This window comes from Camelus ferus, chromosome 6 (genome assembly GCF_009834535.1).
Source record: "Camelus ferus isolate YT-003-E chromosome 6, BCGSAC_Cfer_1.0, whole genome shotgun sequence".
Classification (NCBI taxonomy): Eukaryota; Metazoa; Chordata; class Mammalia; order Artiodactyla; family Camelidae; genus Camelus; species Camelus ferus.
This window is the reverse complement of record NC_045701.1, coordinates 1,582,215-1,599,397: the sequence shown is the minus strand read 5'-3', so window position 1 is coordinate 1,599,397 and position 17,183 is coordinate 1,582,215. Positions and strand designations below refer to the sequence as shown.

The 17,183-nt window shown below is 36.4% G+C and overlaps 1 protein-coding gene across 6 annotated transcripts in view; it reads left to right on the top strand.

The window, feature by feature from the left end:
• MAP2K5 (mitogen-activated protein kinase kinase 5) overlaps positions 1 to 17,183 on the top strand; it is a 235,646-nt gene that overhangs the window by 59,450 nt on the left and 159,013 nt on the right. For all 6 annotated transcript variants that reach the window (XM_006184035.3, XM_032480890.1, XM_032480891.1 and 3 more), the window contains exon 9: positions 16,994 to 17,033. In XM_006184035.3, coding sequence (XP_006184097.1) covers positions 16,994 to 17,033 — 40 coding nt within the window. The remainder of the gene's footprint in view (positions 1 to 16,993; positions 17,034 to 17,183) is intronic.

Genomic DNA, 17,183 nt, shown 5'->3' with positions numbered 1-17,183 from the left:
CATCCCAGGCAGGAGGAACTGTTCCGGCAGGTGCCCTAAGATGAGGGTGAATGGATGTGTCTGGGCCAGTGTGGCTGGAGTCATGAGAGCTCCAGGGAGAGTGGAGAGATGGGCGGGGATCGTGCAGCATCTTTGAGACCTTGCTCAGTTCCTGCTGAGAAGGCAGGGTTGGCATGGTTACCCGCTTTTTACCATTGAGGAGGATAGAGCTCGGAAGGGTTAAGTGGCATGTCCAAGGTCAAATCAGGACAAGAACTCAGTACCCAAACATCGAGTTGTGCACCTTAAATTTGTTCTGACACCCAGATCGGTACTTGGGCCTGCTTCTCAAGCCAGGCTTTTTCTGTTTGCCATTTCACAGTCTTGAGTTTCCTGATTTTTAATCCATATTATTTTTGGATATAAAGTATAAAATAATATGTAATCCTGAAAGTCAGTGATGTGCCATCTCTAGTTATTAATTGTAGAGGCTTTTTAGCAGATGTTAAAACAACCATTACTCGACTAACAGAATTATTGCAACATAACTTGGTATTTGGTCTATCCTTTGGGTCTCTTTACTTATCAAAAACTTTGAATTTAATAATTGAATCCCCAGATTAATTATAATGGTTGTGCTAGGGGAAGTGGTGCATTTCTTGATTTGTAAGACAGATTAATTTTTTAAAGCTATTTTACAGTATCTGTTAGAAAATTGTAGGCTCTTGGTTGGCATATAGCACAAGCAAATATTTGTACACCATAGCATCTAGGGTATTTACTTAAATTGCTTTTTTAGAAAATAATTCACTGGGAAGTCCAAAAGGCTTTACTGTGTATAACTTTCTGCCACGATTTTTTTTCCTTTGCTCTGTCGTTGGTTATTTTGATATAGGAGACCATGTTTCTGTTAAATTGTTGCCTTCCTGGAGTGAGGCAACAATTTACGTTCTGATGTGTGTAGTAAAACTGAATAACTGAATCAGAGGAGCAGGTTACTAAATTAGAGGGGGAAATAGCATTAGAGACATTGGCTGTGGGTACTAAGCATAAAGTTTTTTTAAACCTCACTTTGATTTTTAAGTGTGACTTTGTATTAGGTTGTCCTTTTGACCCTAAAATTCACATAATTTCCTGAGTCAGTTACTACGAAAGAAAGAAAAAGAACGTACAGTATTATTGCTGAAAGCAGAGTTCATGGTTTTTGTTTTGTGAATTCAAATAATGAAATAAAAACTGTTCAGCTAAAATTAGAACTTGCTTTAGGGCACAATCAATATAGCATTTTAACAAGCTTAGTGTATTTGGAAAATATGCATTGTGTAAGGTTCTCAAACATACTGATTCTATTATGACTGCTAACTATGGCAGCAAAATGTAACAATATACTTAGTCAATAAACATAAAGCTCTGATTAAACCGTAATTAAGTTTTCAGAAAAGTTATCTAAAAACTATGAATAATATATATTTTACATTGTCTCGGCAACAAAATATATAGCCAATGAAACTTTATAGTGGTAGAGAAGTGATATGTGGGCTAAAATTACGGAATGAATTTTTACCACAAACACCTGTGCTGAGTGTCTGTACACTATTTCCTCTTCATTTGAACTTTTTTTTAAAAAGGTAATTCTTAGTGTTGCTGGGGTAACTGACTGAAGAGGCAAATGAGAAGGTTCCCTGTTTCCCTGGAAGCCTAGTAAAATGTTTTCAGGCCCCACCTGCCTTCATACACCCAGGACCCGGGAGATGTGCAGAATCCCAGTGGCTGCATTTCTGTTTCCAACCTGAGCCACCATCACAAGCCCAGGGTTAGCCCCCGGCAGTATTGGAACATAGCTGGATAGAGCAGGTATCGCCGTCCTCACCTGGCCTGTGATGAAACTGAAGCACCGAAATTAAGGGATTTCCCTGAGGAGTCTAAGCAAGACTGGGGATAGAACCACTGCTGGAACTCAGGCTTTCTTATTTCTTGGCCCTTCCCCAGTGCCCTGGCTAGTAAATAATTGCATTTTGATTCTACGAGGAGCTAAGATAAGCAGATTATGTGCAAACCTAAGAATTTCTGTTGGCGTTTCCTCACAAATTTACTACACTTGTTTTTCGTATTTTTATTTTTTGTGTCAGTCACATGTACCTTACACATGACTCGTATGACTAAACAGCTGTCTCCTTTCTTCCCTCCTCCTCTGGAATTTGTCATCTTTGAAGTAACTGATTAATCCAGCGTTTAAAATGTTAATTCCTATCTCCAGACGTCAGTCACTTCAGCGTATGATTCTCCAGAAATTATGTCTTTGGGTTTTTTCATTACCCATGATTTTGTGAGTGCTTTTGTGTGTGTATTTAAATCATCTTTGGAATCTTGCAGGTGTTTTTGGCTGCTGTCTATTTTTTAATTGAAGTATAGTCAGTTTACATTGTGTTAATTTCTTGTGTACAGTGTAGTGATTCAGTTATACATATGTGTATGTATTCCTTTTCATATTTTTTTATTATAGGCTATTGCAAGGTATTGAATATTGTTCCCTGTGATATATAGTAGGACTCTGCTGTTTATTTATTTTATGTATATATAGTAGTTAGTATCTACAAATCCTGAACTTGCAGTTTATCCCTTCATCTCCCTCCATTCCCTCTGGTAACCATAAATTTGTTTTCTATGTCTGTGAGTTTGTTTCTGTTTTGTAAATAAGTTCATTTGTCTCATTTTTTTTAGATTCCACATATGGGTGATATCATATGGTATTTTTCTTTCTCTTTCTGGCTTACTTCACTTAGTCTGATGGTCTCCAGGTCCATCTATGTTGCTGCCAGTGGCACTATTTTATTCTTTTTAATGGCTGAGTAGTATTCCACCACATATATCCAGAGGAAACTCTAATTCAAAAAGATACATGCACCCCAGTGTTCATAGCAGCAGTAATTACAATGGCCAAGACATGGAAGCACATGGTGTGTGTATATGTGTAGATGTATCTGTATATCTATATGTATAATGGCTGCTGGTTTTTATTACCAAGTTTGTTGTCTTCCTCCCACACAGACCTCTCTCCCTCTCCCTTTCTTTGTGCTTTAATCTTACTTTAAAAAATGTATGTGACATCTTTAAGCCTTAATCTCCTGAGTGGATTGGAGAATAGTACCACCTCTTATCTCAAAGGACTTTGTAAAACAAAACGCTGCTTAATTTTTAAAGAAAATATTCTAATACAGTTTATATATTTTTGGAAGTCACTGGGATATCTCAGAAAGAAGAACATGGGGGAATTGAGTTTACAATCCAGTTACTTTCTTCTGTTGTCCAGAATATAAAGGCACAGTGCCATGTGCAGGGTAGTCATTCAAATTTTTCCTTGTTATTGGTTTTAAAGATGACTGTCCCCGGATGGTGGAAGGTATGATGGTAGCTGGAGTGCTATTCAGTTTTTATGTTAAAGGAAGAAGTCCCTCCTGGTTTGTTTTGACCCTAGTCATGATACGCCAGTTTCATGAAGTCTGTTATGCACAAAAGTGCACAAAATGAAGATAAAGTGCCTCTCTCCAGCCTGACAAAAGTCATTCCTTTGCAGAATGGTAGCTGCAGTGAAAGTAAATAAATGAATGGACAGCAATCACAGCCTAGTTGATGAAACTGTTCAATTAAAGCACAGGCATTTACATGGTGTAATTTCCCTAAATTGCCAATGAGCCCCTTTAGACACAACCAGTGTTCAAATTGATTTCAGCATTGATTTTGGCTGAAGCTGATAAATTTCTGCTTGTTAGTTAAAGTAATTTTGCAGAAGACTTTGTACTGCAGTATTGAAGTGTTCATTTAGCTGATGGTTAAAAGAGGAGTTATTTACAGAGGCCTCTACTGTTGTTCTGAGATGGGACAATTCCCCAATCATCTTTTACTTTTAATTTTTAGGCTTCAGTATACCAATCAATAGGTGATTGAAACTGATTAAAACTTATCCAACCAGCTGCCTATGGCAGTTTAATTAGAAGCCAAATGATTCTTAAATTAAAGTTGTCTTATTTTCATTGCATAGCCCATCTTCCAGAAGAGTAAGGGACTAACAGTGCTGAAAACTTAAAATTTGGCTTTATTAAGGTGTCTGGCAACTGTTAAATCACTCAGTAGCTCTTCCTAAGGCACCTTGGAAATGTATTCAGAGGTTTTTGCCTTTATAGCAATTAGAAGTAATAATATACTTACTTGCTAGCCAAGGAAATTTTTTCCCCATCAGAGGGATAACCTGTAGGATAGTGAGGTATGTGAAAGAATGGCTGTTTGTGACGTGTCTCTTATTTCATAAGCAAGATGAAAGCTTGAGCTTTGTTTTTTAAATACTGCAGCACAGAGTGAAACCAGCCATCATGGTGTCCTTTGCATCTCCTCGCTGAAAACCATCAGCTTTGAATTTACATTTTTATTCTGTTTTGCGGTCTTGGTTAAAATCAATCTCCAGTGAATGAAAAACCACTGTTTTCATATAAGTCCATGCTGGCTTCTTGACAGTATTGTGGGCAAAGTTATAGAAGAGAGATTTTTGCCTCCCCCCCGTCCAGGGAAGCTTCCCCGTACTCGTTTTGTCCAGTGTGGGACAGTTTCTCGAGTTTTTAATGGAAATGGGTTAATATTTCTGTCATAGGGGACATATTACATCTGGTACTCAGGGAAGAAGGGGATAAATGGCCCACTTTTCAGAGGTGCATTTACTCTTTGACCCACTAGGGTACTATTTAGTGTTCTAGGAGAGGTAATTTAGTAAATTGTACCCCAGTGGCCTGAAAAAGTTAATGCAACGCTGAGAAGTGAGTCATTCAATCGATTTTCCCTATTGCTTTTTAAAAAGCAACACTGACCATATCCAGAGAACCTTGTAGACAACTGGAATTAGGGGATCTAGAAGCCACCAGTTTACGTTCGCACAGGCTTGTTGGGGCATGCATTGGATCTGGCTTCAGAGGACTTGAACCCACATCCCACTCCAGAGCCAGGAGATGGGAGTCTTGAAACAGTCATTAGCCTGGTTCACCAAGCCTTGGTTTCCTTATCTATAAAATCGGGATAGTGAGAATACCTACCTTACAAATCTTTATACAAATTTAATAGCTTCCCAATATTAAAAAAATTTTTATAAACCACAAGGCACAATCGAATGTTAATTACTAGTAGGAGGAGGCGTCCTGAAATAGCTGTTTTTGTATGTGATCTTGGAAGGTGATCTGTAGTTAGCTTTCCACCAAGAAACTGTGAGCAGAGATTATGTTGTAATCAAGCCATTTCAGGAGAGAAATTTTCTAGCTAGTTACCCCTCAGGATACTCCTGTTTTCTCCCATGTGCCATGGCCTCACTGCCCCCTCTCGTTCTTGCACTATCATTGTTAGCCTTTATACCTCTTGCCTCTCTGTTTCGCCCGTTACATCCTTTCAGAAGCTTTGATCAAGAGATCACTCTGACTGTAGCTTCCTTGATCTCAAAGGTATTTAGCCCATATATTAAAAGACATTACTCTGGTTGATGTGGGGAGTGGTAAAGGCTTGAATCAGGCCAAATCAACTTACAGAAGAAATATGGAGGCAGTGATGACCACGTTAACTTTGAGGCAGGCGTGGGAGTAAAAAGGGTGTGTAACCAAAGTAAGTAGAAAGAAGAAGAAGTGATAAAAATGTAGAGTAATGGTAGCTCCTTTCTGATTGAAACTCTTTCTAACCCTGCCAAGTTCCCCATGTTATACAGTAGGTTGATTTGTGAGCCCTGTGTCTGATCACCATCTCGAAAGAATTCTTAATATCTGTAACCTAATAACAAGTTTGATTTGGTGCTTAAACAGTCTAAGGGGTGGGGGGGCCTGTTGCTTACCCGTAAATTATTTTACAATCAGTAGCCAAGCATCTGTAATGGGTTTTTAGGCAGAAGGAAGGTTGGCGTAGACTGTTGTTTGACTAGTACAGCTTTTATACAAGCCTTTTACAACTGCTGTTTACTTTGGATTTCCTGTTTTAACAGCTAGCACTTGGCTAATGTGTTTATCTATTATGGAAGGCAACAACTGTCAGTGTTGATTTCCCTGAAACTATTTGAATTTTTTTCTGTGGATGGCTATTTTTGTATGTGACATACTGATAAAAATCCAGCCCCCAAGAAACCTACCAAGAGAACAAATCTCTTAAAAGATCAAGCAATAGAGCATTTTTAATTAACTGAACCATCGCCAGTTTATATGTGGTTACTGAAAACATGTCATTGCATTAAAAGGCAACATCCAGAGTTGTTTTTTTAAATTAATCTCACAAGATAACAAAAGAGTTCTGTTTTGTTTGTGTATGTATGTTTTTCTTAAGCCATATCTTAACTACTGCTTTCACCATTTTTAGTGACTGGATTGTTTTCTTAGGTTTTCCCATCCATTTGGAGAATTTCCAGCAATTGATAGTGCTCTATAAATAATTCACAGAGTAATTGTGTCCCTCTTTTCACTACCCTTTTATGAAGTATGCTATGTGAGAAGTGGAACTTAAGTCAGTGGCATTTATTCCACATGCTGTATGAAAGAATTGCCCTGCCCCCTTCACAGGACAGTGGCAGTGTTGTCATTTCAGTGTTCTTGTTTTTCCATCATGATTAAAAGTCATCATACATGCAATTATTCTTGGGATCCTTGCTCTAAGAGGCAAAAAAGGTGGGGGTGAGATATTTTCCTACTCATGATGACCGTTTTGCTAACAAGTTGACATTTATCACATATCATATTATCAGTTATGCTGAAATACGAAATATTTACAGTCAGATCATAGGTCTGCTCCTCCGTACTTAAATTATATCGCACCTCACAGTCACTAGAGAAGCACAGATACTTCCTATTATAAATTCTTTCTCCTCATAGTTTAAAATAATTTGATTAGACTGTGTTCAGAAATTAATATGCAGAATAATGCCATAGAAATCAGATGCCTACTTTAATTGTGTGAGATTGTGCAAGCTTTATCAGAAAATATATGATCAGCTCTAGGTTATTTATTTTGTGAACAGGAATCAGCTGGGACGATTCTTTTTTTTTTTTTTTTTTTTTTTGGTTCTCCTAGAATTTGAAATTCCAAGCATAAATAATTTCAGTAAACACTGTAAAATACAGATGCAGTTGATCTTACGCATGACATAAATTTGTGTGGGAGTCCAGATGTGGGAATGTGAACACAGGTTGCTTCTCCCTTATGTCCTGTGTGAATGTAGGACCTTTTAACATTTTGTTTTCAATTTTTTTTTCCTTACTCACTTATAAGATTCTTACAGAAATTCAGTCTATTTTTTGGACGGATGTATCTTGTAATAAATTCCATTAGGGTGTAGATGGAGGTGAGCACACCTCTTGTGTTGTATGTATTGTACTAGACCCACCTTTAAAATTTCAAATAGCAGATAATGGGATTAATTGTATTGGTCCCCAAATACTGCTTTTGAAATCAGTCATATTTTCTTTTGGATATCTGCTCTGTGCAAGGTACTGTATTTGGCAATATGGGAGATGCAAAACCAATTTTTAGGGCCTTAGGGGCACCATTCTCTGGGTTCTGTTGCTGGCTTACTTTCTGCAATTTCTTATCTCCTTTGCTGGTTTCTTCTCACCTTTTTGACTTCTGGATTTGGAGTGACTTGGGTCCAGTCTCAATTTAATTCCTAAGTGAGATTTTTGTAGTTCCATGGCTTTAAATACCATCTATATGTTGGTGAAGCCCAAATGTATTTCTTTTTCCCTGTCCTCTGTCCTGAACTTAAGACTCATTGCTTATCGGCTGAATGTTTCTTAGGCATTTCAAAGTTACTACAGACTGAGTCTTATTTCCTTTGAAACCTGCTCATTCTATGGTGTCTCCAATCTGCGCAAATGGAGGACTCTCCTGCAGGCTGCTCATGACGAAAAGTTGGCAGTCATTCTTATCTTCCTTTTACTCTCAGACCATCCAGCGTATTAACCCTCACATCTTACTGACTTTTCCTCAAAACTGTTTCAGTAAGCCGACCACCTCTCGCCCACAGCCCTATTCTAAGCCTCTCTTATCTCTTGCAAGGATTATTGGCAGTAGCCTCCCATCTATTCTTCGAGTTTCTATCCTTGCTTTCCTACACCGCGTTCTCTCCACCCAGCAGCCAAAATGATCTTTTTAAAATAGAAGCTGTCCCCCTGGGCTCATGACTTCTTATGTCACTTGAAATGATAGCCAAAATCCTCAGCATGGCCTCCGTGGTACTGCACAATCTGTCTTCCTCTTACCTTTCTGAGCTTGTCTCCCACAGCTTGCCATCTTGCTTCTTTCACGATCACACACATGTCAAACACCCGCTTCTACCTTAGGACCGTTGAACTTAACATTTCCTTTGCCTGGAGTCCTCCTTTCCACCTCCCTAAATGGCGTGCTTCCTTACTGCTCAAATATAACCTAATGAGAAGAGCATTCCCTAATTTCCTCCCACCGCTCATATGAAAAAACAATGCCCCTAATCTTGATCACTCTTTATATCCCTACCTTTATTCTTTTTTATTGCATATCTGCTACCTGACATATTGTTTGTTTGTTTGATTGTTGTCAGCCTTCCCCCATTGGAAAGTAGGCTCCATGAGAGCAGGGACTTTGTCTGGTTAGTTCTCTGCTCCACCCACAGTGCCCAGCTTGGCAGCTGGAGACATGCATTATTTGTTGGATACATAAACTAAATATCTGAGTGTGTCATATACAGTGGTAGAAGTTGAGGGTACAGCAATGGACCAATGTATCTTGACTTTGACCTTGAAATGTAAAATAAGGTGGAATAAGACATAGACCCTATATAAAGAATTTATAGCATAGTTTGGTAATTAGAGTTTACAATATAGTTAAATAAAGCATACACTAATGAAGTTACATAACAATTTGAAGAGAAATAATTCATAACGGCAACATGTAAAGTATCATAAGGCATCAGAGTAGTCGATGCCAATGGATAAATTCAACCACATAAACCACAAGGTGGGCAATCTGGTAAGCGGAATTTTAATGATTCTTTTTCTGAATCCCACCTTCAACATTCACAGTATCTGGAAGTAAATTTATTTCAAATCATTCTCTGCGTATACTCTCTCTATACTGGAAAGAGCACAAGGGTTGAATTCAGATAGACCCAGGTTTGAATCCTGTATCTGCCACTTATGAATTCTTATTACACTGAGTGAGTTTCTTAATACCTTAATATCCCTGAGTCTGTTTCTATTATTATCTGTAAAGTGCGGCTTATGTTACATCATCATATGGAAATCTGAATAATTCTGTGGACTCAGGAATTGTTAGTTCCCCCTGTTTCGTTTTTCTGTCTCCCTTCCCCTGACTACCCCATTTATGTATTAACTCCTACTATTTGAGTATCTACTGTGTGATGAGCATTGTGCTAGATACTGATACAGTGTATACACATTGTTGAATGCGGTGGATATGGTCTCTGCCCTCATGGAGCTGAAAAGTGCAGGACTGTATAGTTAGTGTAAGATTCTTCTAGTTCTGTTAATAAATACTATAATTCTCCTGTCATCTTAACTTGAAATTTTCGATTCATCTTCCTCATCCTCATATTTCATAAATTCTCTTTGACCAAAGTCTTTTGTACCTATATGCCCTTATCCATTTATGATATATGGAAGTTCATGTCGCCACCTCTTACATAGACTACTGTAACAGCTTTCTAAGTGCTTCTTGCTTTCTATGGCTTCTTCTCCTTTCCAGTAGTATTGTGGTCATCTGCAGCCAGAGTAAGGATTTTTAAAGTTAAGATCTGCTTGTATCACTTCTTGGTTCAAGAACCTTCAGTGGCACTTATTGGCCAGCAAATTAGGTAGGGCCAACTTTCAACAGCAAAAATAAAAGCTGAAAGGCAATGGCATCCTCAAAAGATGGAAAGGGAATAATTGTCTCCGTTAAACCATCATTCAAGAATGAGGGCAAAATAAATACATTGTCAGAAATGAATATAAAAGAATATATATGTGTGTGTATGTAGGTGTAGACAGAGGGAGAGAGAAAAAGATAGATCAATAGGGAAGGGGGAGAGTTAGTTTATTACTGAGGGAAATACTTCAGGTAGAAAGAAATTGAATCCAGATAGGAATAAAATGAAAGAAAAAGTGGTGACTATTTAGATATAAACGTGACGATATAAAACAACACTTGTGGTGATTAATTTATGAACATCAAAATGAAGTCAAACAAAAAGACTGGAAAAAATAATGTAGGATGAGAAGAGCTGAGTAGAATTAAAGCATTCTAAGATTTTTACATTATTTGAGAGAAGAATAGCAATAGCAATTGACTTCATATTTTTTTAAGTTAGATATGATTTTAAAATGTATGGGTAATAACTAAAAGATAAATGAAATATGTAACTTCAAAACAGATAAAGGGAAAAGAGGGGAATAATCCAATATAGTTGAGAGAGAAAGAGAGAGAGAAGTGTAAAGTAAATGAGTAAGGCGGTAGAAATAAATCCATGTATATCAATCATTCATTAAATGTAAGTACACTAATATTGCCAGTTAGTAGATTGGTCAGATGGAACTTTAAAAAGTCCAGCTATCCGCTATTTTTGACTATTTTAGGATATATTCCTAACACATAAAGACAGAGAAAGGTCGAAAGGAAAAGGCTGGTGGAAAGATACCAGGCAAAAACTAATTAATAGAAAGCTTTTGTGGGTATATTAATACAAGACAAAGCAGACTTTAAGACAAGAAGTTTTCGGGTTTTTTTTTTTTTTAATATATAGGAATGAGGATAAAAAGAACTACTATATGATGATAGAAGAAAAAGACTGTGAATACATAATAGCCCTAAACTTGTATGTAACTAATGACATAACCTTAAAATATATAAAGCAAAAAGTTGACAGAATTACAAGGAAAATTTTATAAATCCACAGTCATAGTGGGAAAATGTGTCTCAGTAATCAATAGGTCAATTAGACCAAAATTACTAAGGATATAGGAGAGTTTAATACCACAGTTTACAGGTTGATTTCATGATCATCTGGCACTCTTTATTATTCAAATTGAGTATATGTTATTTTTAGGTACAGAAAACTTATTTTTAAAAAACTGTGTACTAGGGCACAAAGCAAGTTTGTAACATACAGGTCACTTTTTCTGAGTATAATACAATTAGTTTAGAAATCAATAATAAGTTAACCTTATTCATTTTGAGCTTAAATTACACACATAAATTCTGAATAATTTTTGGATCATATAATACATCATAATGGAATAAAAATATTTACAACTGAACAATAAAGAAATACCATATATGAAAACTCAAGAGCTGCAGTCCAAGTCATACTTAAAGGATAGTTTTTTTGTATATATGTTAGAAAATAAAAATTGAATATTAATAGGCTTAGTATCTAACTCAAGAAAAAAAAAATTTTTTAAGGGAAGGGGTTAAACCCAAAGAGAGTGAAGGGGCAGGAATTCTAAAGAAAAAAATTAATGAAATTAAAACTCAAGAAACAATTCAAGAAAACCAGTAACAGTTTGTTATGAAAAATTGATCAAGCATAACAGAAGACACAAATAGCAAAATTGGAATTTACAAAGGGGACATAATTCTAGACAGAGTGGAGATTTTAAACATAAAAGGATATAATGAAGAACTTCATGGCAATAAACTTGAAGACAGAAAATAGACAATTTCCTCAAAAAAAAAAAAAAAACCCAAAACTGTCTTAAGAAAAATAAAAAGTAAAAATAGATCTGTAGCAGTTAAGGGAATTTATTCATTCATTCAACAAATATTTATTAAATGTGCCCAGCACAATTTTAGGCATTGGAGATACAGTAGTGAACCACAAAAACAAGAAAAGTCCCTGTTTCACAGAGCTTCCTTTCTAGTGGTAGGAGATAGATAATAAATAAACTTGTATAAGGTATTGATGAATTCTATGAAGAATAAAGAAAGAGAGAATGGGCTTTTTTATGTAGGATAGTCAAAGAAGTCACATTGAATCTGAAGGAAGTGATGGAGCAAGCCAAGTGGATATTGGAGGAAGAGTGGTCCAGGCCTGAGGAGTAGGTGCAAATGGCCTGAGGCAGAAAGATGTTTGGTGGAACACAGTGAGTATTATGGATAAGGGAGATTGGCAGAAGCAGAAATCATTGAAGTAATCAAGGGGCCAATCATGAAATCCTTGTAAGGACTTTTCATTCAGCAGTTAGAAATCTACCCATAAAATGGGGATGATCATGAACTTCTACTTATGTGTATGTCGATTGTATCTGAAAGCTGGGGAAAAATAACTCCTACTCCGACTCATAAGATTTTGGAATTAATCAATTAAATGAATGTAGAATTTCTTTGTAAAGCACTATCCAAGGATAGATTTTTTTTTTTCCATCCAAAAGTAATTATCATTTAATTGTCAAACATTTATTAAGTTTGGAGTACCTGCTTGTGGACCAAGACTTGTGCAAAGTGTAGAGAATGCAAAGATGATTAAGACATGGTAGTGTTCCCTGCCCAGTACGGGAGGCAGACATAAACGATTTGTCTGCAGTATGCTAGGGATTATAACAGAGATACTAATATAGTCTGAAGACTAGGAGAAGTCTCAAATTTTTATAGTCTATAAGGGTGTATGTTAAAGGAAAGAGTGTGGTTTTTTTTCTTTTTTAGAGTAGCCTACATTTTTCTGTTAATCCAAGGAGAATGAAAAATTAGGCTTCTTATTTAGGAACAGTTACTGTCAAATGGTGTTTTTGCTGAGATGAATACCTGGCATGTGGGACTCATCACTTCTGTCTGAGTGCGATTAAGTTACAGTCAGTGGGCAGGAGAGAAGCATGGTAAGAAGTCTAGAATTTGAATTATGGTATAATCATAGCATTTTGGATGACTGATTCTTGGTCTTCAAAGTTGGTTCAGTATGAAATCACACTACTTGCTTTTCTTGACAATAAATGCTGTATTGTGGCTTTTTATAAGTCATCATTATTAGAACTTTATTAGCTTTCCTTTGTAGAGCACGTAGCCTGACTCAAAGCACAGAGGTAACTCTTTTTCACTCTGTTTTTGCGGGTTTTACTCTTAGAAAACCTAGCAACCCTGAAAACTTTCTAACTTCCTAGCGTTTAATGCTTGCTTCCTGTGTGCCAGGTCCTGTCTTCACTGCTTTAATTATATTACCTCACTGACCCTCACAGACCTGTAAGGTAGGAGCTGATTTCCCCTTTTCAGGCTTGAGGCACCTGAGACAAGGTCAGGTTTAATAATTGTCCAGATTCACATTTGGAAATGGCAGAGCTGGCATCGGAACCCGGGCAGTGACTTACAGCCCACGTACCCCCTTTGCTCTTCTGCCTCCCGTGGTGGATTGGTAGTGTTTGCAGAACGCTTCTTTGCTTGGAAAGATTCAGTGCTACAGTCCTTAGCCTGATTGAAATAGGTCAAAATTACAAATTACCTTTGTAATTTTAGAACTGAGTTTCCCTGCCATAGAATGCAGCTAAGAAAACTTAAACATCACCACATATTTTTTTCTTCTAAGTCCTAAAATATGTATATTCTGTCTCAGGTCCAGTCTTGGTTTTGCCATTGACCAACTGTGTGGGCTTAGACAAGTTTTTTAACTTGGCTTTTAGATGTTTCTACTGTAAAAGGAATGGATAAGATTAGACAGTTCTCTGTTACCTACTTGTCCAGTGCATTGTCTGATTCTGTACTCTACCAAAATTAGAAGTTGGTACCAACATTTTTGTCCAGTCATCTAGAACCTATTGTTCCAAGTGGAAAAAGAAAGTAAGAAAGTGTGAAAAATATACATGTTCTCTTTTGCTGGTTCCTTGTTACTTTTAAACATGTAAAAAATTTATACCAGGCTACTTGGCTTTTATAGTCCTAAAGTGTATGTATATTGTGTCCTTAATTTCAAGAGCTGAGACTATTCCCAGAAGCTCTGTGCTGGTCACAACCAAAATGGGACACTCAAGGACTCGGTGCTAAAAATAACTCATAAAAATGCTTCCTCCATGCACTCAGTGGAACAAGTAATTACTGTGGCAACAATAAACTAATTTGAAGTGTTAGCTGTTAATTAAAACAATGCAGAGGTGTATAGTTGTCTTTTGCTGTAACCGGATCCTCCATTCAAACTTCATTAATCACTTTACAGTTAATGTGTTGAGGAAGGTCAAGACAGTCGAGACACAGTATCCACTGAAAGTAAGCGAATTCCTTTTCTCTGGGTAGAATGCCGTTTGCAAAGTTAAGGGACACACTTGACTCATACTTGGCATTGCCTTTGCCGCCCACTTCTCCGTGATGATTAAATGTTGAATTGGTACTGTCATTGCACTGTAAGCCAAACCACGCAGCATCTTTATTGCTGGAAATCAAACCCAAACTTCCACGGATGAATTAGCGTGTGTCATAATTAAATCATCAAGCCTCGCCTTTTAATTCACTTGGAAATAGGAGACCCTTCTTCTGGAAAAGAGATCAGCTTTCTTAACAAGCTAATTAAGTTGCCAAACTGTCCAGAATACTATATATACTGGACTATTTACTAATCATTTTTCTGTCACTCTTATAGGTCTAAAATGTCCAGGTGTTGCTTGTTGTCTAATGTAACAACACTGATCTTATTACAACTTTTGAATCCTTATGTATGCATTCAGCTATTTATCTTTACGTTTTAGTCTTTGGTTAGTGATTCTAATACGCAGTATTTTGAAAAATTGAAGTTGAAAGAGAGGAAAAAATAATATACCATTATTAAATCTTACATATTATATTACCTGGAATAAAGTTACTAAATTCCTTCAAATCACATTTCACATTGGCTTAGTCCAGCAGCTTCTCTGTCAGACATTGAAAAAAAATACAATGTAACTTTTTATATTTTAATTGATTACATGACTTTAGATAGATCATGAATCAAATCATAACATGTAGTTTCTCATTGTAAAAGTCTGATGGTAAAGTAAGGGGTAATTTATTCTAAAACCAATATAGTATAGGGGTTCCACTTTAAAAATGTATATAACTTTATACAAAGTGTAAAAAAATTTTAAATAATTTAAGTTTTATAATTTAATAGTATTTAAATACACTTGGGAGGTTGGGGTTTAGAGAAAGCCTTTAGACACTTTTATAAATTAAAGAACTCTTTGGTAAAGTGAACTATTGCCAGTTTTTATAATCTTGCCTTTCCTTTAAATGAGATATTCCTGACTTTCTCTACAATTAATTGATAAAATAAAGACTAAGTTGACCTTCCATAATTGGTTTGACCTTGGTCCACTTAAGTAGGAAAAGCAGAGTGACTTTCTTATATAACACTCATATATATGGATACATACATATATATTGATAGGTTTTTTTCTTAGTCTTACCTGAATTTGTGACTTTTTTTATATGTGAAAAGTTAGAAATATTTGTAGGTTCTTAATAACTGAACCATTTCTGTTAAGTCAGTCACTTTAAAAACTTTTGTCAGTGATTGCATAACTGTAAATTTGCCAAAAAATCTTAAATTATATACTTTAAACAAGTGAACTTTGTCATATATAACTATATCTCAGTAAAGCTATTAAAAAATTGTCAGAGTAGCCACGTGAATATTTCTGCCAAAGCAACAGAAAATGATTTTTTTCATTTTGATAATAGTGGAATATACGTTTTGGTTTTGTTTTATGAAATAAGCTATTTTTATAACATGTGTGGTGATGGATGTTAACTAGACTTATCATGGTGATCATTTTGCAGTGAATACAAATAGTGAGTCCTGTTTTACACCTGAAAGTAATATAATATTACATGTCAATTATATCTCAATAAAAGAATAATAAATGAATAATTTTTACTACTAGATCATGACCCAGTAAACATTGGGAGCCTGGTAAATATATTTTGCAACTTGCACATATGGACAGGAAATTACTGAGAAGCTAAATTCCATTCCTCATATCTTCCCTACCCTGCTTTACATCTTAACACCAGCTGGGTGAGAGGAAGACGAATCCGATCTTGGCTAATGTGCAAAATCCTCTATGGAGCAAGATTTTAGCTTTTCCAAACTAATTTGTTTCTTTACAGTTACATGGACTTACAGTAGCAGTGCTTGTTCATGTTATGTGGTTTGTTTTGAAAATTTTATGTGAAGCAGGTGGTTTCTGGATAGTGGTCAGAATGTGCAGTCCTTGTGGTACATGTGTACACGTTTCATTTAGACACAGGAGATTTTGATGAGACGTAACGTATTTCATCTCCACATACTTTATTCTCTTACTCTTTCACAAATGAGTGTGTTCATATTCCTTGACTTAAATTGTCATTATTTCACTGTATCTGGTCATTTCAGACTTGTCTTTGTTCTAAAGCTTTTTTAATGTTGAGAGATGCCAGCCTTAGGAAAAGAGGAACCACATACTTAAGCCTTATAACTCAGTGCCTTCTTACATGAATTTATGTCTTAAACCATAGCTAGTTCCAGGTGTTTTGAGATTGTTTCGATGAAATGTAGTGATATACTTTATCTGTATATATAATTAAAATAAAAGGAAAACCTCCCGTCTTACGTGGCTCAGTACAGTGCTTAGCAGAGAGCTACAGAAGACACACACCCCCCCCACACACACACAGTGGCAGTATGTCATGAAGGATCTGGAGCTACAAGACTTGGATTTGATGTGTAGTTGCCTCTTACTGACTTTGTGCCATTGGACAAACTGCTTAACTTCTCTGTGTGTCAGAGTTCTCGGCTCTAAAAGAAGTGGTAATAATACGAGCATTCCCTGAGAGGGTTATTTTAAGGTGGTATGTGATGAATCATTGTGTAAACCATTAAGCTCAACAGAACTGCAAATTACTGCTGTTACTAGTCCTTTGAAAGCATTACGTATCCCCTTGCTGGGATGTATTCAGATTTACATTTATATCCTTAACCGTTTTGTGGGTCGTTTAGTGATCGCAAGTGAATTTGTTGTTGTTGTTTTTTTTCTCTCCATAGAGCATATCATGTCCCAAGTGGGAAAATACTAGCTGTAAAGGTAAGTGCTGGATTCATTTTATGAAACTCGTGAAATTTTTGATGCTTACCGCTTTGATCCCACCCCCACCCGTCTCAGCTTGAGTCACAGGTGTTGTCGGAGAGGAAATGAAATGGTTTGAGGTTTGGGTGGTGGGCGAGGGGAGAAGCC